A 22,724-nucleotide genomic window follows, 5' to 3' on the forward strand; every position below is an offset into this window, starting at 1 on the left:
ACTCATCCTACTTCAGTCTCTTCCTGCTTAACATGCTCTAATTTAGTTTTCCTTTTTACTGGTGATTATAGCGGCAGCTTGTTCTTTTCTCTTACTGTATATTATTCCATTATATGATGAGCGATGCCATTGATTTCTTTGATATTGTCTGATGTTGTTGGTTGGAACTTTGGGTACTAACTTGTCTATGAGAGTTTGTTTTTTAAAAGAGGTTTTATATTTGACCAAAGCCTTAATCTCTAGTTGTTGACTTCCATGCAAAGGCACAAAACAGATAGAAATATCCTTTTCACAGAGGAACTTTTTGTTTTGATAGAAGTGCCTTCCACTTAATCATTAGAATCTGTTAACCTATAATGGTTGGTTTTAGTTAGAGCATACTTAACATAAAAATTTTTCAAAAATGAAATAAAATCAATGTTTTATAATTGATAAACTGTGATTCTACATTAGAAAGATATATGAAGGAATCCTGTCTTTAAAGACAATTATCACATGATCTCTCTGATATGAGGAATTTGAGAGGCAGGGCAGAGGATCATGGAGGGTAGGGAGGGAAAAAACAAAACAAGATGGGACCAGAGAGGAAGAGGAAACGTAAGAGACTCTTAATCTCAGGAAACAAACTGAGGATTGCTGGGGGGTGGGAGGGTAGGGAGAGGGTGGCTGGGTGATGGACACTGGGAAGAGTATGTGCGCTGTGTATGGTATGTGAGTGCTTTGAAATGTGTAACACTGATGATTCACAGACCTGTACCTCTGGGGCAAATAATACATTATGTATTAATAAAAATAATGATGTTAAAAGAATCAGCAAAATCAATAATAATTGTGGTATATAAAAACAAATTTTGTGTATGAGTATCTCACGAATAACTCTGATCCTTTGAGTTTTATTGCTGCAATTATCAAACATGGGACCTCAGCCCCGAACATGCCTATTCAAGATGATGAATCATAGGTAGTGAATTACAAGATGCTGAACTTCAGCTGACAACTCTAACAATAAGGAATTTGACTAGTTGCTTGGGATTTTACAGTACACTAATGTGAATAGTTTTTCAAAAAAGATTAATTTGCTAAATATAGCATTGCTGGAAATAACCTTTCTCTAATGGTTTTCCTGATGAAGAAGCAATTCCTACAAGACAATTTGGCCCTCAGTATAATTTCAAGGAGCTAACAACTGAACAAATCAATGGCTTTAATTATCTGCTTGCCAAAATTAAGCTAAAACTTTTTAAAGCAAATGCCCCCACAGGGGTTTGTTCAAAAATGATTTTAAAACATCTAAAATAGCTTAGTATTCTTGATTCAGAAAAATTTCTTTGAAGGATATAAATTCAAGATCTGGAAGTGCCTTTCATTTCCCATGAGTTTAAATCCACTGAGCTGTCAGGAGCAATGGTTTTTTCCCCCAGGAGGGAAAAAGGAAGAAGAGGTGTGTGTGTGTGTGTGTGTGTGTGTGTGTGTTTCCCTCAAAGGAGTGTTGTTTACTAATTTTTATTTATTGTAGACTTTTTGTATCAGGGCCCAAAGTTAGAGCTGTCCTTAACGATGTTTACAGAATGGTGGCTTTAAAGGTAATAAAGTAACGCATAAGAACATTAATTACTCTGTGTGTGCTTGCAGGACTCCATTAACTCTAATCCAGCAGGAGAAACTTGCCACCATCTTGCTTCGTGTGTGAGACTGTGTGTGTGTCTATGAGTAAGTCGTTCACCTCACCCAAGAAGGACAATAAAATGTTGTCAGAGATTGGGGAAGGGGACCAGGTAGCAGACAAAGCATGTGCTTCCAAAGTCCTATTACTGTAAGAAGGATAATCTGTGAGAAAGGGCAGAGGGAGATCATCTGCGGTTTGAGTGGCTCAGGTAGAATCAAATGGGACCAGCCTCTAGACCCCTTGTTCACATCTGGAATCTCTGCCTATAATCACACCTGAGATAGCATTTTGGTCCTAGATTTCATACCAATGAACTTAGACTACCATCTGCTTTCTTTATTTTTATTTATTTATGTAATTTATTTTAAAGATTTTATTTATTTGAGAGAGAGAGCATGCACGCATATGCAATCACCAGCAGGGGGAGAAGCAGAGGGAGAAGCCGACTCCACACGGAGCAGCGGCCTCTGAGGAGATGAGGCAGGGCTACATCCCAGGACTCTGGAATCATGACCTGAGCAGAAAGCAGATGCTTAGCCAACTAAGTCACCCAGGCATTCCTTTATAACCAATTTTATTATCCAGTATAGTTTAATACAGTGTTATCTTAGTTTCAGGGGTACTGCTTTCTTTAGTTATACAGATGACTTTGTAACCTTGCAAAGGCTCTAGCCATCATAGAAATGATGACATGAATCAAAATAATATTAATACTTCTATATACACCCAGAGATGAAGTTTTAATCTGCTTCTATTTGTTATTTAACATATTTAATACAATTAAGGAGATCTGGCATTTTGTACTTGTGATTTTATTTATTTTTTTAAAGTTTTATTTATTTTTTAGTAATCTCTCAACCAATGTGGGGCTCAAACTCATGACCCCAAAATTGAGATCAAGAATCCCATGCTCGGGGGATGTGAGTCAAGATGGCGGAGAAGTAGCAGGCTGAGACTACTTCAGCTAGCTGGAGATCAGCTAGATAGCTTATCTAAAGATTGCAAACACCTGAAAATCCATCAGAAGATCGAAGAGAAGAAGAATAGCAATTCCGGAAACAGAAAAACAACCACTTTCTGAAAGGTAGGACCGGCGGAGAAGTGAATCCAAAGCCACGGGAAGATAGACCCCGGGGGGAGGGGCCGGCTCCCGGCAAGCAGCAGAGCAACCGCGCACAAAATCAGGACTTTTAAAAGTCTGTTCCGCTGAGGGACATCGCTCCAGAGGCTACCCGGGGCAAAGCCCACATGGGGTCAGCGTGGCCTCAGGTCCCGCAGGGTCACAGAAGGATTGGGGGTGTCTGAGTGTCGCAGAGCTTGCGGGTATTGGATCGGGAAAGCCGGCTACAGAGACAGAACCGACAGTAAGCTCACAGCTCGGTGTTACCTTGAACCGGTCGCAGGCTCGGTGAGCTCGGAGCGCGGCCGGAGGTCAGGCAGACGGGAGTGACTGGGCGATGTTCTCTGAGGGCGCACTGAGGAGTGGGGCCCTGGGCTCTCGGCTCCTCCGGGCCGGAGACCAGGAGGCAGCCATTTGTATTTCCGTCCTCCGGAACTCTACGGAAAGCGCTCAGGGAACAAAAGCTCCTGAAAGCAAACCCAAGCGGATTACTCACCCTGGCCCATGGTAAGGGCGGTGTAATTCTGCCTGGGACAAAGACACTTGAGAATCACTACAACAGGCCCCTCCCCCAGAAGATCAACAAGAAATCCAGCCGAGACCAAGTTCACCTACCAAGGAGTGCGGTTTCAATACCAAGGAGAGCAGCAGAATTCCAGAGGAGAAAGCAAAGCACGGAACTCATGGCTTTTTCCCTGTGATTTTTTTTTAGTCTTGCAGTTAATTTAATTTTTTTCTTTTTCAATTTTGTTTTTTTTCTCACCTTCTGGTAAATTTTTTTTTTTAACTTTTACCTTTTTCTTTTTTAACTTTTTTAAACTAGTTTATCTAATATATATATTTTTTCTTTTTTATATTTTTCTTTATTTGTTTTCTTTTTTAAAAATTCTTTTCTTTTTTTTCTTTTTTCTTTCTTCCTTTTTGAACTTCTTTTTATCCCCTTTCTCCCCACTCACGATTTGGGATCTCTTCTAATTTGGTTAAAGCATATTTTCCTGGGGTTGTTGCCCCCCTTTTAGTATTTTACTTGCTCCTTCATATACTCTTATCTGGACAAAATGACAAGACGGAAAAATTCAACACAAAAAAAAGAACAAGAGGCAGTACCGAAGGCTAGGGACCTAATCAATACAGACATTGGTAATATGTCAGATCAAGAGTTCAGAATGACAATTCTCAAGGTTCTAGCCAGGCTCGAAAAAGGCATGGAAGATATTAGAGAAACCCTCTCGAGAGATATAAAAGCCCTTTCTGGAGAAATAAAAGAACTAAAATCTAACCAAGTTGAAATAAAAAAAGCTATTAATGAGGTGCAATCAAAAATGGAGGCTCTCACTGCTAGGATAAATGAGGCAGAAGAAAGAATTAGTGATATAGAAGACCAAATGACAGAGAATAAAGAAGCTGAGCAAAAGAGGGACAAACAGCTACTGGACCACGAGGGGAGAATTCGAGAGATAAGTGACCCCATAAGACGAAACAACATTAGAATAATTGGGATTCCAGAAGAAGAAAGAGAGAGGGGAGCAGAAGGTATACTGAAGAGAATGATTGGGGAGAATTTCCCCAATATGGCAAAGGGAACGAGCATCAAAATTCAGGAGGTTCAGAGAACGCCTCTCAAAATTAATAAGAATAGGCCCACACCCCGTCACCTAATAGTAAAATTTACAAGTCTCAGTGACAAAGAGAAAATCCTGAAAGCAGCCCGGGAAAAGAAGTCTGTAACATACAATGGTAAAAATATTAGATTGGCAGCTGACTTATCCACAGAGACCTGGCAGGCCAGAAAGAGCTGGCATGATATTTTCAGAGCACTAAACGAGAAAAACATGCAGCCAAGAATACTATATCCAGCTAGGCTATCATTGAAAATAGAAGGAGAGATTAAAAGCTTCCAGGACAAACAAAAACTGAAAGAATTTGCAAACACCAAAGCAGCTCTACAGGAAATATTGAAAGGGGTCCTCTAAGCAAAGAGAGAGCCTACAAGTGGTAGATCAGAAAGGAACAGAGACCATATACAGTAACAGTCACCTTACAGGCAATACAATGGCACTAAATTCATATCTCTCAATAGTTACCCTGAATGTGAATGGGCTAAATGCCCCTGTCAAAAGACACAGGGTATCAGAATGGATAAAAAAACAAAACCCATCTATATGTTGCCTCCAAGAAACTCATTTTAAGCCCGAAGACACCTCCAGATTTAAAGTGAGGGGGTGGAAAAGAATTTACCATGCTAATGGACATCAGAAGAAAGCAGGAGTGGCAATCCTTATATCAGATCAATTAGATTTTAAGCCAAAGACTATAATAAGAAATGAGGAAGGACACTATATCATACTCAAAGGGTCTGTCCAACAAGATTTAAGAATTTTAAATATCTATGCCCCCAACGTGGGAGCAGCCAACTATATAAACCAATTAATAACAAAATCAAAGAAACACATCAACAATAATACAATAATAGTAGGGGACTTTAACACTCCCCTCACTGAAATGGACAGATCATCCAAGCTAAAGATCAGCAAGGAAATAAAGGCCTTAAACGACACACTGGACCAGATGGACATCACAGATATATTCAGAACATTTCATCCCAAAGCAACAGAATACACATTCTTCTCTAGTGCACATGGAACATTCTCCAGAATAGATCACATCCTCGGTCCTAAATCAGGACTCAACTGGTATCAAAAGATTGGGATCATTCCCTGCATATTTTCAGACCACAATGCTCTAAAGCTAGAACTCAACCACAAAAGGAAGTTTGAAAAGAACCCAAATACATGGAGACTAAACAGCATCCTTCTAAAGAATGAATGGGTCAACCGGGAAATTAAAGAAGAATTGAAAAAAATCATGGAAACAAATGATAATGAAAATACAACAGTTCAAAATCTGTGGGACACAACAAAGGCAGTCCTGAGAGGAAAATATATAGCGGTACAAGCCTTTCTCAAGAAACAAGAAAGGTCTCAGGTATACAACCTAACCCTACACCTAAAGGAGCTGGAGAAAGAACAAGAAAGAAACCCTAAGCCAAGCAGGAGAAGAGAAATCATGAAGATCAGAGCAGAAATCAATGAAATAGAAATCAAAAAACAATAGAACAAATCAATGAAACTAGAAGCTGGTTCTTTGAAAGAATTAATAAAATTGATAAACCCCTGGCCCGACTTATCAAAAAGAAAAGAGAAAGGACCCAAATAAATAAAATCATGAATGAAAGAGGAGAGATCACAACTAACACCAAAGAAATACAAACTATTATAAGAACATACTATGAGCAACTCTACAGCAATAAATTTGACAATCTGGAAGAAATGGATGCATTCCTAGAAACATATAAACTACCACAATTGAACCAAGAAGAAATAGAAAGCCTGAACAGACCCATAACCAGTAAGGAGATTGAAACAGTCATTAAAAATCTCCAAACAAACAAAAGCCCAGGGCCAGACGGCTTCCTGGGGGAATTCTACCAAACATTTAAAGAAGAACTAATTCCTATTCTCCTGAAACTGTTTCAAAAAATAGAAATGGAAGGAAAATTTCCAAACTCTTTTTATGAGGCCAGCATCACCTTGATCCCAAAACCAGACAAGGATCCCATCAAAAAAGAGAGCTATAGACCAATATCCTTGATGAACACAGATGCGAAAATACTCAACAAAATACTAGCCAATAGGATTCAACAGTACATTAAAAGGATTATTTACCACGACCAAGTGGGATTTATCCCAGGGCTGCAAGGTTGGTTCAACATCCACAAATCAGTCAATGTGATACAACACATCAATAAAAGAAAGAACAAGAACCATATGATACTCTCAATAGATGCTGAAAAAGCATTTGACAAAGTACAGTATCCCTTCCTGATCAAAACTCTTCAAAGTGTAGGGATAGAGGGCACATACCTCAATATCATCAAAGCCATCTATGAAAAACCCACCGCTTAGCTTTTCCGCTAAGGTCAGGAACACGGCAGGGATGTCCATTATCACCACTGCTATTCAACATAGTACTAGAGGTCCTAGCCTCAGCAATCAGACAACAAAAGGAAATTAAAGGCATCCAAATCAGCAAAGAAGAAGTCAAATTATCACTCTTCGCAGATGATATGATACTATATGTGGAAAACCCAAAAGACTCCACTCCAAAACTGCTAGAACTTATACAGGAATTCAGTAAAGTGTCAGGATATAAAATCAATGCACAGAAATCAGTTGCATTTCTCTACACCAACAGCAAGACGGAAGAAAGAGAAATTAAGGAGTCAATCCCATTTACAATTGCACCCAAAACCATAAGATACCTAGGAATAAACCTAACCAAAGAGGCACAGAATCTATACTCAGAAAACTATAAAGTACTCATGAAAGAAATTGAGGAAGACACAAAGAAATGGAAAAATGTTCCATGCTTCTGGATTGGAAGAATAAATATTGTGAAAATGTCTATGCTACCTAAAGCAATCTACACATTTAATGCAATTCCTATCAAAGTACCATCCATCTTTTTCAAAGAAATGGAACAAATAATGCTAAAATTTATATGGAACCAGAAAAGACCTCGAATAGCCAAAGGGATATTGAAAAAGAAAGCCAACGTTGGTGGCATCACAATTCCGGACTTCAAGCTCTATTACAAAGCTGTCATCATCAAGACAGCATGGTACTGGCACAAAAACAGACACATAGATCAGTGGAACAGAATAGAGAGCCCAGAAATAGACCCTCAACTCTACAGTAAACTAATCTTTGACAAAGCAGGAAAGAATGTCCAATGGAAAAAAGACAGCCTCTTCAATAAATGGTGTTGGGAAAATTGGACAGCCACATGCTAAAAAATGAAATTGGACCATTTCCTTACACCACACACAAAAATAGACTCAAAATGGATGAAGGACCTCAATGTGCGAAAGGAATCCATCAAAATCCTTGAGGAGAACACAGGCAGCAACCTCTTCGACCTCAGCCGCAGCAACATCTTCCTAGGAAAATCGCCAAAGGCAAGGGAAGCAAGGGCAAAAAGGAACTATTGGGATTTCATCAAGATCAAAAGCTTTTGCACAGCAAAGGAAACAGTTAACAAAATCAAAAGACAACTGACAGAATGGGAGAAGATATTTGCAAACGACATATCAGATAAAGGACTAGTGTCCAGAATCTATAAAGAACTTAGCAAACTCAACACCCAAAGAACAAATAATCCAATCAAGAAATGGGCAGAGGACATGAACAGACATTTCTGCAAAGAAGACATCCAGATGGCCAACAGACACATGAAAAAGTGCTCCATATCACTCGGCATCAGGGAAATACAAATCAAAACCACAATGAGATATCACCTTACACCAGTCAGAATGGCTAAAATCAACAAGACAGGAAATGACAGATGCTGGTGAGGATGCGGAGAAAGGGGAACCCTCCTCCACTGTTGGTGGGAATGCAAGCTGGTGCAGCCCCTCTGGAAAACAGCATGGAGGTTCCTCAAAATGTTGAAAATAGAACTGCCCTATGACCCAGCAATTGCACTACTGGGTATTTATCCTAAAGATACAAATGTAGTGATCCAAAGGGGCACGTGCACCCGAATGTTTATAGCAGCAATGTCCACAATAGCCAAACTATGGAAAGAACCTAGATGTCCATCAACAGATGAATGGATCAAGAAGATGTGGTATATATACACAATGGAATACTATGCAGCCATCAAAAGAAATGAAATCTTGCCATTTGCGACAACATGGATGGAACTAGAGCGTATCATGCTTAGTGAAATAAGTCAAGCAGAGAAAGACAACTATCATATGATCTCCCTGATATGAGGAAGTGGTGATGCAACATGGGGTCTTAAGTGGGTAGGAGAAGAATAAATGAAACCAGATGGGATTGAGAGGGAGACAAACCATAAGTGACTCTTAATCTCACAAAACAAACTGAGGGTTGCTGGGGGGAGGGGGGTTGGGAGAAGGGGGTGGGATTATGGACATTGGGGAGGGTATGTGCTTTGGTGAGTGCTGTGAAGTGTGTAAACCTGGTGATTCACAGACCTGTACCCCTGGGGATAAAAATATATGTTTATAAAAAAAAAAAAAAAAAAAAAGAATCCCATGCTCGGGGCACCTGGGTGGCTCATTGTGTTAAAGCCTCTGCCTTCAGCTTAAGTCATGATCTCAGGGTCCTGGGATCGAGCCCCGCATCAGGCTCTCTGCTCAGCGGGGAGCCTGCTCCCCGCCCCCCTGCCCTCTCTGCCTGCCTCTCTGCCTCTCTGCCTACTTGTGATCTCTGTCAAATAAATAAACAAAATCTTTAAAACAAAATAAAAAATGAATCCCACGCTCTTCCAACTGGCCAGCCAGATCCCCCTGTACTTGTGATTTTAATTTGATATGTTTAATTAATATTAGTCTTATGATTTTTATGAGGAAGGTTTTTGATATAGTTTGAAAATAATATTTGACTGTCTAAAGGAATTGGATATTTCAAGTCTGTATGTTTCAGGTTTCTTAGCACCATTTAACTTAGTCAAGTTTAATTAAATATTTGTATCTAACATGTTGAGTGTATGAAGGCCTTGAGATACACTGAATTTCTGTGATTATTGTTTATTACGCTTAACCAACATATAATTAATTAAAGGTTAATTATTTGGGATAAATTACTGTTAAACTTATTACTTATTGAAATAGTAATCAAAGATCAAGTAAAAATTTTATAGAAAAATTATATGTGTATTGAAAACCAAATATTTAAGTTGAGCTCAATGCTTAAGAAACACTAATCTTTATGATATACCAAAGATCCCTTTTTAACATTAAATAACTCAGTTAACAAATGATTACGCTCTTCTGGGAAACTAATTTCCCCAATTCTTGGCAAATATATGAGTGACTAGAATACTCTCTCAGGGTTCGGCACAGAAAACAGTACTCACTCCAACAGAGTAGAATTTCTACCCCTATAACAGTGTATAAGTAGAAAGGACTTTGGTGTTCACACACTCCTGCAGGAGCTGGACGAGCGGAAGTCAGAAGGTCAGCTGCTGCTGGTCCTACCATCACAGCAGTCACTATCACGGCTACCAACGTGCATGGAGCTGGTGACTGGACATTGGTACACTTACATCCATTGGGACTTGCTTGCCAGACGCAGTAGCAGCCAGAACATGGCCTCCACTTCCTCCCCGCCTGCATCGTACTGGCAGAACCCAACCTGTATTCTAAACTCTAACAGTGAGAGAGTGAGAAAGGTAGCTTCTTGCCTCCTAGTGCCTAGGACACAGGAGGGAATTTAGAAGAATTAGGACTGGGTGCTGAGTGTCCAAAGGCAAGATCTGTGAAGCAAAATGGCCACAAATCCATATAGGCCTAGTTATTATGACATAGCATTATTTTTCAATATTATAGAATGCAGGTCAGAAATTGGATGCCTTTTATCATATAGAGCATCTGGGGGATAAGGAGTATTAGTCAACCATAGGTGGTTTTCCAGCAGAAGTTTTAAAAATGTTTGTGACCTAATTTAGACTACTTAATGGTTCTTTTCATTTTGTAGAAATTATTTCCTCTTGACATTTGTCAGCAAATACATTGTATAAAACAGGTTTCTTTCTCACATGGTTTTACAAGGTTTATATTTCAGCACTACGATTTTCTGGGGCAATATGCCCCAGAGTGTGCTTTCCAGAGGAAATATGACACCATTAGGTCAAAACTGTGTCTTCCAGTTCCCTCTTGGAAATGTATGTATTTTTTTATTGAGCAGAAATAATTTCACAATGTGGCTGAAGACTGCTTTGTAAAAAGGCTTATCAACAGAATAAATAAATCTGAAGTCCAAAATTAACTCACCAAATTTACTTCTCTTTTTCTGTATTCTCACAAGCAGTTTAATCTTCTAGTTGGCATTTTGATCTAGGACAGAAACACTGTATCTTCTGGTTTGGAAATTTTCTTGATTTGGTTTTGCTCTATATAATAGTGTTAAGAAGTGATGGTTAGAATTTTGATTGTGAGATACAAAAACTAAAACATTTTGCTCTCTATAGTAGTGTTAAGAAGTGATGGTTAGAATTAAGTTTGATTGTGAGATATAAACACTAAAATAATAATAGCTTGTCAAAAATTCTCTTGGGATGGGAGGAGAGAAAGGACGTCGTGAGGGTAATGAACAGTCTATGTCACACCCATACTTTCATGCACACATAAAACATTAACTTCAGAAAAGTATCAGATTTTTTTTTTTTTTTCAGAAAAGGAAGCTAAGTGTTACTGCTTGACCGGATGCATTATTTACCCTAAGTAGCACAAATGCATTTCTTTAATAGAAAAGCTTATTCAATATTTCCTCCTGGGTTAGCAAGAACATACTATCTCCCACTGCAACCCTAGTAGTAAAGGGAGTCCTTTCATTTTGTGCCCCTGCGAGTTTTCCCTGATTTGAGTTCTTCAGGATAGAGTTTGGTGTGGATTAACGGATTAGCAGAAGTGAAGTGAGCAGAACCAGGAAGCAGGAGGAGGGGCTGGAGGGATTCAGCAGGGAAGTTTTCCCTCTCTCTTCCCATTTCCTGTTTCATCACTATGGAATTTGCTTTCTGCTCTAAGATGATTCCTGGGCCACTGTGAAAAGCAGGGGAATTAGACTGGAGAACATGAAGTCTGGGGAACCCCTGGGTGACAGACCAGTCTATAGGAGGTCATCAAGGCTACCTTGTATCGAGTGCCCAGGAGCCAAGCATGATGAAAACATCACCTCATTTTATTCCCTGAACCATCCAGTGAAGCGGTAATTGTCAACTCCATTCTCAGAAAGTTAAAGTAGCTCCCCAGAGTCACACAGCCAGGGAGGGGTAAAGTCAGAATTCCAGTCCACGCTGTGTCTACTGGCTCAACTGATGTCTCACTGAGGAAATGAGATTATCAGACACCTCGGGTTCAGACCAGATGTTCTAAGATGATGTGGTCCATGAAGGTAATGGGGTCTATAATTTGGGGCCCATAATTACCAGTTACAGGTGAGGAATGGTAGATGTCAAGAAAATTAAAAAGAGGCACAGAACTTCCGAAATGATTTTATTCCACCTCACTGTTAGCCGAGCATCATCTTCATCTTTCTCCTTGAAATCATGATTATTGGTTTAATTGCAGTTCCCAACTCTTCTGTCATTCTTCATTCACAAGCCCTCATGGACTTTGTCCTAAATGTAATGCAACAGCCACACTTGTCCTTTCTCCTGTGGCATTTGAGACAACACTTCTCCTATGGGCCAGATGAAGTCAGATTGCTAAAAAATGTTGAATTCTTAAAAAAAAGAAAAAAAAAGGTAAATTCTTTCTTCTTCAGATGTCCTCACCGAGGGCAGGCAGTGTTGGTTGACTACTCTGCCGCTCCTTTTGTTCTTGTTCAATAAAACCCCGGCTTTGTTCAAGTGTTCCCCACCCTTGCCTCTCAGTGGAGGTAGGCCCAGCCTTGGGTGAAATGTGATCGGTATGAGAAAGGAACAGTAGTTTCATTTTTCTCTCCAGGAATTGATTTAAGAAGGGACAGGTGAAAGAATTCTGGGCAATATAAAATGAGGATATCTGATGGAGGCTTCTGGGAAATTTTTCTTTACTTATTAAAAAAAAAGCATGCATGTGGGGCACCTGGGTGGCTCAGTTGATTACATGTCTGCCTGTGACTCAGGTTATGATCCTGGAGTCTGGGGATCGAGTCCCACCCACATCGGGCTCCCTACTCAGTGGGGAGTCTGCTTCTCCCTCTCATGCACACTCTCTCACTTTCTCTCTCTCAAATAAATAAATAAATAAATAAAATCTTCAAAAAATAAAAAAACAAAAACAAAAAGAAACCAAAAACCAAAACAATACTTAAAAAAAAAAAAAAAAGGATGCAAGGAAGGATTGTTTAATCTTCTGGCCTTTATTTTTTATTTTTTTTAAGATTTTATTTATTTATTTGACAGAGAGAGATCACAAGTAGGCAGAGAGGCAGGCAGAGAGAGAGAGAGGAGGAAGCAGGCTCCCTGCTGAGCAGAGAGCCCGATGTGGGACTCGATCCCAGGACCCTGAGATCATGACCTGAGCCGAAGGCAGCAGCTTAACCCACTGAGCCACCCAGGCACCCCTCTTCTGGCCTTTAGACATGGCCTGTAAAGGTGACACGTTTGGAGCTGCTGCAACCATTCTGTCAAAATGGAGAAATCAACCAGGGGACAAAAGCAAAAATGCCGAGGATGGCAGAGCAGAAAGACCGAAGGAACCTTGAAATGTTTTGAAATGTTTTTTCAAAAAAGATTTTATTTAGGGGCACCTGGTTGACTCAGTCGTTAAGCATCTGCTTTTGGTTCAGGTCATGATCTCAGGTCCTGGGATTGAGCCCCACACTGGGCTCCCTGCTCAGCAAGAAGCCTGCTTCTCCCTCCCCCTCTGCTGCTGCTCCTACTTGTGTTCCCTCTCTTACTGTCTCTGTAAAATAAATTAATAAAATATTAAAAAAAATTTATTTGTTTGAGAGAAAGATTTTATTTATTTTATTTATTTGAAATTTATTTGAGAGAAAGTGAGCAAGAGAGCAAGAGAGCTGAGCAGTGAGCCTGAAGCAGGGCTTTATCCCTGATCTCAGGGTCATGACCTTAACCGAAGGCAAAGGCAGATGCTTAACCAACTGAACCACCCAGGGATCCCCAGTAATCTAGATTCTTGATGACTTCAATGAGTTGCTGGAATAACCAAGCCTGAGCCTAAACCTGGTCTTCCTGTTACACAAAATAAATACATTTATTGTTTAAGCCACTTGAGCTGAACTTTTTTGTTACCTGAATGCAAATGAAGCATCTTAAGTGATAAACTAAAGCAGGAGAAATAGAACCATGAGATGAGGAAGTGGGTCACTTTTGGTATGAGCAACCAGAAGAAGTGGCAATGTGCTACTTAGTATGTTCACACATAATTCTTATAAAGAGCTGTTCAGCAATACCACAAAAATAGATTACTTCTATTTTTTCAATTAGGAACTGCAAAAACCTCCAATTAGAGCAAGAGGTAAAACAAATTGGAGAAAAAAATTTTTGTTAATTTTCTAAATATTAAATTTTTCACACATTCTTAGTAAAGGATATCAATTCTGACAACTCCTCCTGGCTAAAAATGCAGGTATGTTCTTCTTAGTCCTTTGTCTCTCGGGCTAACCATTATTCTAGGAGACCTATTCCAGAAGGTCTGTGTGGCTCTAGAGCTCCCCAACTCTCACCCTGTAGAATGATGACGTTTATTTCCCAGGAAACGAGATGATGACTTTTCATTTCTCAGATACCGCAAAGGATACTGTAAACTGTACAAGTTTCCATCACAGAGACATCTGTTTTGCTCAGACGTGTGGGCACTTTCTCGTAAATCTGCATCTCACTGGTTGTCAGCTCCAGGAATAAACGTTCAATACATGTACGCTGAAAGAGAATTAAAAGTGGAACTCCTCCTTTTTTTCTAAAACAAAACTCCAAAAAATTGCTTATTCCTGGGAAGAACATCTTATATTATAGCTGTAGGAAAATCTGCAAGTTTTAACTTGTTTTTTGTTCCTTACCAGATGGATTGTATGTTAGTAGCTTACGGTGAAAGTCAGGCCTCTGAGAGATTTAACTGCTTCTTGATGTGAGATTTAGGACAGGGTTTGATCAGCTGGATGTTGGAATGTCTGTTGCTGCCTCAACATGCTCCTCTGGGCTAATAACTGCCTTCTGAGTTGCTTTCTTGCCTGTAGACGAGCACACTCCAGGTGGTAAAGAAACAAAATACTTAGGAACTAGTCCTTAATCTATTGAAATCATTGACTTTCTGATTTCACTAAATCATGACTAAGCCCAGGTATGGTTTCTGAGTAGTCCAGGCCTCAGGAGATGAACTGGACAAGGCTGCCAAGCAGAGGAATGCCTCTCGTCCTCCTGCCTCTGGCCCAGATCACAGCGCCCACAATAGAAGCACAGCTTCAAGAGTCATCTAAGGAAAAAGGTTGTACTGATTCAAACAAAAGTCTCCCGTTCTTGGGAGATTTCACAATGCACAGTGCATGTTAGAGACTCTGAGAAGCCTTGTAATCAATCTTTGTATAATCCAGCCCTTCTCAAACTTATTTGATTTGGGGATATTTCTTTTCATTTAACACTTACAAATACCTCCCCAAAGACTCGTTTCCTGAGGAAGAGACATTCAGGATCACTTGACTGGGCCATATTTGTTTTCCTCTTTTTTTGCCTGGCCTTCTAAGGGATGGTGTGTGTGTAAAATGGGTAGCTGGGGGAAGGGGCTGGGGCTTTTAACTAAATCAACCATATCTGAAAAGAGAAACTCAAGAGATGGAGTACAAAAAAAGAGCAAAGAACCCTCAAACCAGGGAACTCCAAGTAATGTAGTTAGCATTTGTTCGGTACATACTGTCAGGGACTGTTTTTAGTGCTTTACAATTAAGAAGACATTTAATCCTCAAACAACCCAACAGTAGAAGTAACTACTACTATTGTTCCCACCTAACAGTTAAAGAAGGCTGAGACTCAGAGTTAAGTAAGAAACTCACTCCAGCTATTAAACAGGAGAAGTCCCACTTTGAGCTCAGAATGGTTGGTTCTAGAATCAGTCCTCTTCACCATTATGCCAGACTGCCCTTATAACTCTCCAAAGAGAGATAAGCCAAACAGATCCCCCACATTGCTCCAGCATGGAGACACACCTTCCATTCTTTGGTCTCGGAGTAGAGCCTGTGAGGAGCTATTCCACCTGACTTTCTATGGCCTCCCTGAACTTTCTGGCTGTACTCCTTCGGAAGGTGACCTCTTTCTACTTCACATTACTTTCATGTGTAAAATGTAAAAAAAGGAAGAAAAAGGAAAAACTGTATCCTTCATGAGGAGGCTGTGAGGAGTACTCAAATATACGTCCACTATTGTTCAGTCAGAGCTAGTCTCACAAGCCTCTACCTATTGGCCTGGTCTCTCCTCTACTCAGAATAAGACTGTCATCTTTTATACAAAGGTCCTTCAGATATTTGAAGACAGGTAACATGGCACCTTTCTTCCAGGCTAACTATTGCTGGATTCTTTACGTGTGTCTCCCAGATGGCTTCAGAATGCTTTCCCTTCCTCTCATTCTTTAAAAACAGCTCTTTTACCAACATACAGCATTTTGATCTTTCTTTCCTGAATATATCATAAAAAGAGAGTGTTCCTTTCTCTTACTGTCCTTAAAAGGTTGAAGTTTATTTCCTAAGAGATGAAGTTGTCAGTACCACTACAAACTAAAACATTAAATGTAATGCAGGATTTTATTTTGAAAAGTTTGTTTCCTTTTTTATTTATTTTCTCTTCCACAACAAATAATTTAATGTAACAGTTACTGAGTCTTAAAATGGGTGCATTACAGGGTCATGCGAGCATTAGCTGAACGAATGACTGAAAATTTTTCTCCTGTTACTTTGATAAGAACTGCATCTTTTCTGATGCATTCAATACTTTAAGAAGGACTTGACCAGATGTCCTCTAAATTCCCCCCTAATCCTCAGATCCCACGATTCGAGGCTTCTGCAATTTTGTTGGAAGTACAAACATACTGAAGTTGACCTCATTCCAAAGCACAATAAGTTCATGACACGTTTTATTTAGAGGAAATTTCATTTATAACTATAGTACAAATAAGTTATAGGTATATAAAGATATTGAAATGTTTATTTCCCATTTCCTTTCTTTATTCTGAGAAATTGCTTCTTCAGAGGGTGATTAAATTCATTTTAAAGTGGTTTATCTACTCATGCTGCGTATTTCCCCATTTGACATGTTAATCCCCTATCTTGCCAGATAACCCGTTGGTTATTTCCATCAGGTATAAACAAATGTTTCCAGTGACAGAAAGCCAGGGCAGTGACCTCCCATATGCCACACCATCATTAAGAATTCTTGACAAGGAAGCAGTCCTTTGGAACTCTTAGCAGAAATAGACAAAAAGGCTCCACTCAGCTTGTCAAATCTGATGACATGGGGAAGGATGGGACACATATTAAAAAAAAAAAAAAAAAGCTTTTTGTGTGGACCTGAGATCAAAACTGATATTCAGCACACAAGGACCTCCCCCAGAGGTATCCAAAGATAGTAGAATAGTGAGGTTTTTGGTAAGCAGAGTGAACAAAGAAGGACATGCGGATCAAACCAGCCTATCTTGTCAGGTCACAGACCCACTCAATTTACTAAAATCTACCACATTAGTATGTCTCTCCATTGAGGCATGCTTTAGTCATTAGCTAATTCCAGTTTTCTTGCAGGAAGTGTTTCTTTGTAAAGAATCTAGGCTTTTAAGTAGGGAAGAAATAGAAACAATTACAAAGTATTAAACCCTTAGCAATGTAAGTTTATAAGGTCAAATCTTCAAATGCCGTGTCAGTCATAGCACATATACTGTGATACACAAATAAATCAGATGTACACAGATACCAATGCAGGCAACATTATTTTGACCTCCTTTTGTGTTTAATATTGAAGGCTCTACTAATGCATTAAAAAACACAGAAACTTTTGAACATCCATCAGTTATGTAGAGGAATAAAAAATGTTCCAAACATTATTCATCAAAGCTCTAGAAAAAGAAATGGTTTTTCTCTTCAGTATTTAAAAATTGGTATCTAACAATTTCATTTTGAACTAGGTTAGTATTCTGAGTCTTCTCCATTAAGCTCTTAAAATTAAAAGAATTTTGTCTTCTCAAGATAATAAAGACTTAAGTACACATTCAATTTGAAAATGGGCATTTATTTTTCTATTATACATCTCTGGCCAAAGGGAGCTGAAGGATTTTTTTCCTTCTTACTTTCTTATAGAAAACACTGTCAGATTTTTATTTTTTTTAAAAAGGAAAATATAACAGAACTGTAGTTGAGAAGACTAATTTTACGTAAATGGTACTAACCATCGCTCAGTTAAAAGAACACTTGTAACAGATTCACTTCAACAGATGATGTCAATTTTTCAACACTAGTATATCCCATATCATTTCTGCATGGCCTTGACATATTTTTCCTCAACACAGTGTCTTCATTTTTTTGCTCTGTAATTTCCTTGACTTAAAATAATGGCTTGAGGAAGATCACATGAGATTTAGAGGCTCTCTAAGGTGGTATTTTTTAAATGTTGGGCAAAGTTGGGCTGATTGATAATGTAATTTATTAAATGAGCTGTTTTCAGTGCCCTGGGCTCATGCAGCAGTTTGAGAGGTTTTTATTTCCTTTTGTAGCTGAAGAGTATAGAGTCTGTTTTCTACAAGAACACTGAAGTTGCTGAAAAAGTCCAGGTAATAGATCATATTGAATCCTACTATTCTGGAGAGATTTGCATTTCATGGTGTTGTCATAGGGTAGGTATTTCCTTGAGCAAGACTATATTTAAGTGTTAGAGGGAACACAGAATTTCATAACCATAGTCGCTGTTCTCTGTGAGAAGATTTTTAAATTTGCTATGATCACTTCATTTCAATTTCGTTTTCTTAGAGTCATGCACACTCAATGTGACCTAAATTTCTTCAGTTCATTTCAAATCAGAAAAAAAAATTCAAGAGGATAAAAACAAGCACAAAGTAAACAAACATATAATTTTGCCATTAAATTTTCTCCTGCAAATATTTCTCGTCGTTTTCATTCTGTTTCAACACTGCAGAACAATACACTCATGGCCAATGGCGAAGCAATGTGCATATGAGAGACAAAATATAGAAACCAGGAAAGGACTATACGCATAAACCAAACTGTTAAAATCCTGGTAATAGGACCATCTTCTTCTTTCCTTGTTTGTTGTTAATGCTCATTCCACATGAATTCGCATTTCGGTTCTGGGAGGCCCTGCACCGTGAATCCCGATCACAAGGACCACAGTCTGTGGAGGGTAAAAGTGAGGCTGTTGCCAGTATCTACTGGTAGCAAACTTGAAAAAGTTTTCTGGAAGACTAATAAAATTATATTTTGCCTATATGTCTTCTGGATTCTGGGGACCTTGGAAATAGAAAAGGCTAAGAAACAGGGCATGCTCTTTTGAGGTTTCTTGGGCTGGGAAGTAGAAAAATAGGTGTTTTCCTTTGAGGCTTTTTTTTGTGGCTGAGAATGGTGAGGTTGAGATTTCTGAGAGCACTTTTTCCTTTTCCTCAGTCTTTAAGGGAGTGGTAGGCTTTGGCAGTCCGGCTGTTGACAAAATCTGTCTTCTTAAACTGAGCCTTTGGAATAAACAAACAGAAATGTGAAAGGTAACAACATTGTCATACACGAAAATGGAGTTTTTAGTGCTGTGTCGCCTGGGGCAGACAAACAGGCCATTACGATGTGGCCGTTAACTGCAACCCAGACCTTTTTAGTGTTCTTACCTTCTTGTAGGCATTATGGAGCTCTGTGTGCGTCCACAGGGAATATAGGAGAACAGAAGCAGCTTTACTTGCTTTGTTGGAGCCATAACTGAAAAGAGGAAAAAGGCATTCCGAGATCAGGATGCTGTCTGTGGGCGTTCCGCAAATCTTTAACTGCTGCTGCTCGGCAGCCATCCGTTAAGTCAGGACACTCACCATAACAAGAGAATTAGATGGTGAGCTTTGAAGGCCAGGGGCCACATTGGGTTAAAAAAAAAAAAAATTATTAAAAAAAAATCTTGGGGCGCCTGGGTGGCTCAGTAGGTTAAAGCCTCTGCTTTCAGCCCGGGTCATGATCCCAGGGTCCTGGGATCGAGCCCCGCATTGGGCTCTCTGCTCGGCGGGGAGCCTGCCTGCCCCCTCTCTCTCTGCCTGCCTCTATGCCTACTTGTGGTCTCGCTCTGTCAAATAAATAAAATATTTAAAAAAAAAAAAATCTTAAAACCACTAGCACAGGCCAGCAAATAGTTTTTATAGAGCATATTCCTGATATTTACAAGGAATATATCCTTAGATTTCATAAATCCTTGGCTTATAGAATAAAATTTATATATTTATATACATTATTTACATTTATTTATATTACATTAATAAATAAATCAAATATATGTATATTAAATATTATATATATGCTATTTATAGAATAGAAATATATTTGTACATTTATAATGCATATACATAGAATACAAATTCAGGAAAGCATGACTGAAAAATATATCTACCTTCTAGACTTAGTGATTCTACGAGAGTATGAGTAATATTTTTAAGTTAATATAATAAATTCTTATTGAAATATTTGTTACAATAGCTTCCAAATTTCTTTGTTTTTGTATGGAGTGAATGGAAAATGTACTCCCGTTATAAATCCAAGTCACTACAATACTGGACACTGTACTTAAGTTTTTTTCCTTCAATTTAAGAAAAAGACTTTATTTATTTGAGAGAGAAAGTGAGAAAGAGAGAGAATGAGCAGGGGGAGGGGGCAGAGGGAGAAGGAGACTCCTGGTGGAGAAGGGAGCCCAGCATGGGGCTGGATCCCAGGACCCTGGGAACATGACCTGGGCCAAAGGCAGATGCTTAACCGACTGAGCCTCCCAGACGTCCCTCTTCTTTATTTTTTAAGTAATCTCTACACCCAACATGGGGCTCAAACTCACAACCCTGATCTCAGAAGTCACATGTTCCACCCACTGAGCTAGCCAGGTACCCTGACAATATACTTAGTTTTTGATGTTTTGCTTTTTTTTTTTTTTTTTAAATATTTTATTTATTGACAGAGAGAGAGAGATCACAAGTAGGCAGAGAGGCAAGCAGAGAGAGAGGAGGAAGCAGGCTCTCTGCTGAGAAGAGAGCCTGATGCGGAGCTTGATCCCAGGACCCTGAGATCATGACCTGAGCCGAAGGCAGAGGCTTAACCCACTGAGCCACCCAGGTGCCCCTGATGTTTTGCTTTTAAGTTTGTCCTAAAATGAGGTGAGTTGGGGGGTGAGGTAACTGGGTGATGGGCATTAAGGAAGGCACTTGAAGTAATGAACACTTGGGTTTTATATGCAACCGATGAATCACTACATTCTACTGCTGAAACTAACAATACACTATGTGTTAATTAAATTGAATTTAAATAAAAACAAAACAAAACAAAACATTTGTCCTAAACATCCTGTTTCTGGCTAAGGATCTATGCTTCCTTAGAGCTCTTTCTCTTCCATCAACTGAACAAGCACACAGCTGAGTTTTTTCTTTTAACAAAGAAACAAACGTTTAATTTTTCATGTCATAGGAGTTTACAAACAGGCAACCATGAACAGATAATGCAATACGGTATGGAAAAGCACATCTTGAGTTCATTCATTAGCTAAAAGCCTTTCTCTTCCATGCCAGTCTTGCATTAAGGGAAAATCAAATCAGCACTTTACAGATTTTTTTTAGTACTTCATGGACTTTTCCGAGTCACTTGCTAATACTGAAATACTAATAAATCCATGAAAACTATGGGTCTTTAATATTTAAAACTGGAAAATGTTTTTTGAATAGCAAGGGTTTGATATCACAGCTTCTTTTTAAGTTGGTTGTTACTTGGAAATCATTTATTCAAAGAAAAAAATGTTATAAATGGCAACTAATTTCCAGGCTAGCCCCTACATTACGGGTCAGCTATACAACACTTAGCAAGGAAGGAACAGCAGGCACAACTGGTAGAAGCTCCATGTTGATGATATATATTTTTTTGAGCCAGGGCAAATGGACACTCAGGGCAAAAAAGAACAGAGTAGCACATCCCCATATATTGCTAAGCTATACTAAAAGTGAGGGTATATTCTCATGCACTTTTTATGCCCGATTACTCAAATAATGAAAATCATATGGTCTTAGGGAGATTTGCTTAGAAGCATGGATGACTACTCGAAAGTCATTTCTGTTTTATAGCAATCATTCGATCTTTCCATAAAGACTGAGCAACTGGGGCGCCTGGGTGGCTCAGTGGGTTAAGCCTCTGCCTTCGACTCGGGTCATGGTCTCAGGGTCCTGGGATCGAGCCCCACATCGGGCTCTCTGCTGAGCAGGGAGCCTGCTTCCCCCCCTCCCCTGCCTGCCTCTCCACCTACTTGTGATCTCTGTCTGTTAAATAAAAAAAAAAAAAAAAAAAAAAGACTGAGCAACTGCTCTCTATCAGGTGAATATTCTGACTTGGGGAATTCTAACCAGCGCTCCTTTTAATCCTTTGACTCTGAATATGGTCTTCCTTCCCCATGAGGTTTGGGAATGGGACTGCAGCGTACAGGGGCCCATGTGAGTGGGGAAGGAGATGTGTGTTGACTCCAGGACCCCACAGACCCCTGTGCTTCCCCATGGGGCCAGGCACACATTCGTCTAGCAGGGGTGAAGTCCATGTGCTTTACCACTCATTAGAATTGGGGTATAACACTTCATCTCTTTCTTAGTTACTTACAAAAGTAACTTCTATTTAACAACTCAAACAATTCAGAATTGTATAAATAGAGAAAAAGATGCCCTCTTTGGATTCCATGCCTGTAAATTAACTAATAGTAATTAATTTCATTACACAACGTTTTTCATTCTCTTTATCACTTTTTTTTTAATGGAAAAAATTAAAAGACACAGGAACAGGGATGTGGGATGTCTACTGTAATTAGATCTCCTATTCTCAGAAGGGAATGAGAGATGGAAGAGATGTGATAGAGAAAACTGAGAAAGATGGAATTTCTGATTACGTTGCCTCCTACTTCTTGTGTTATCACTGCTTTTTCTAAGGTACCTGGTGTGACACTAGGTCTAGATCTAAGTGAGGAAAGGAGCAGTCCCTTTGCTGCCCACTTTGGTGGGAAGGACTCCCACTTTGCTTATATTTTCCTGGTTTTAAATCACAGCTGTGGCTCTAGGAAACAAATTAATTCATTAGGTCAATAAAAGGTTGCCACGTACTACCCAGAGAAATTATGGAGTTTAACTATCTGGATATTTTAGAAGTAAATGGGCAACTA

At 39.2% G+C, this 22,724-nt stretch overlaps 1 protein-coding gene across 2 annotated transcripts in view; it reads right to left on the minus strand.

Moving 5' to 3' along the window:
• Window positions 1-16,845: 16,845 nt before the first annotated feature.
• Window positions 16,846-22,724, minus strand: part of PKP2 (plakophilin 2) — a 91,388-nt gene continuing 85,509 nt past the window's right edge. For both annotated transcript variants that reach the window (XM_082739499.1, XM_082739500.1), the window contains 2 exons: window positions 19,183-19,270; window positions 16,846-19,035 (listed from right to left, as the gene is read on the minus strand). In XM_082739499.1, the coding sequence (XP_082595625.1) occupies window positions 18,967-19,035; window positions 19,183-19,270 (157 nt within the window). In that variant the 3' untranslated portion in view covers window positions 16,846-18,966. The remainder of the gene's footprint in view (window positions 19,036-19,182; window positions 19,271-22,724) is intronic.

This window comes from Mustela nivalis, assembly GCF_964662115.1.
Source record: "Mustela nivalis genome assembly, chromosome: 7".
NCBI classification, from domain to species: domain Eukaryota; kingdom Metazoa; phylum Chordata; class Mammalia; order Carnivora; family Mustelidae; genus Mustela; species Mustela nivalis.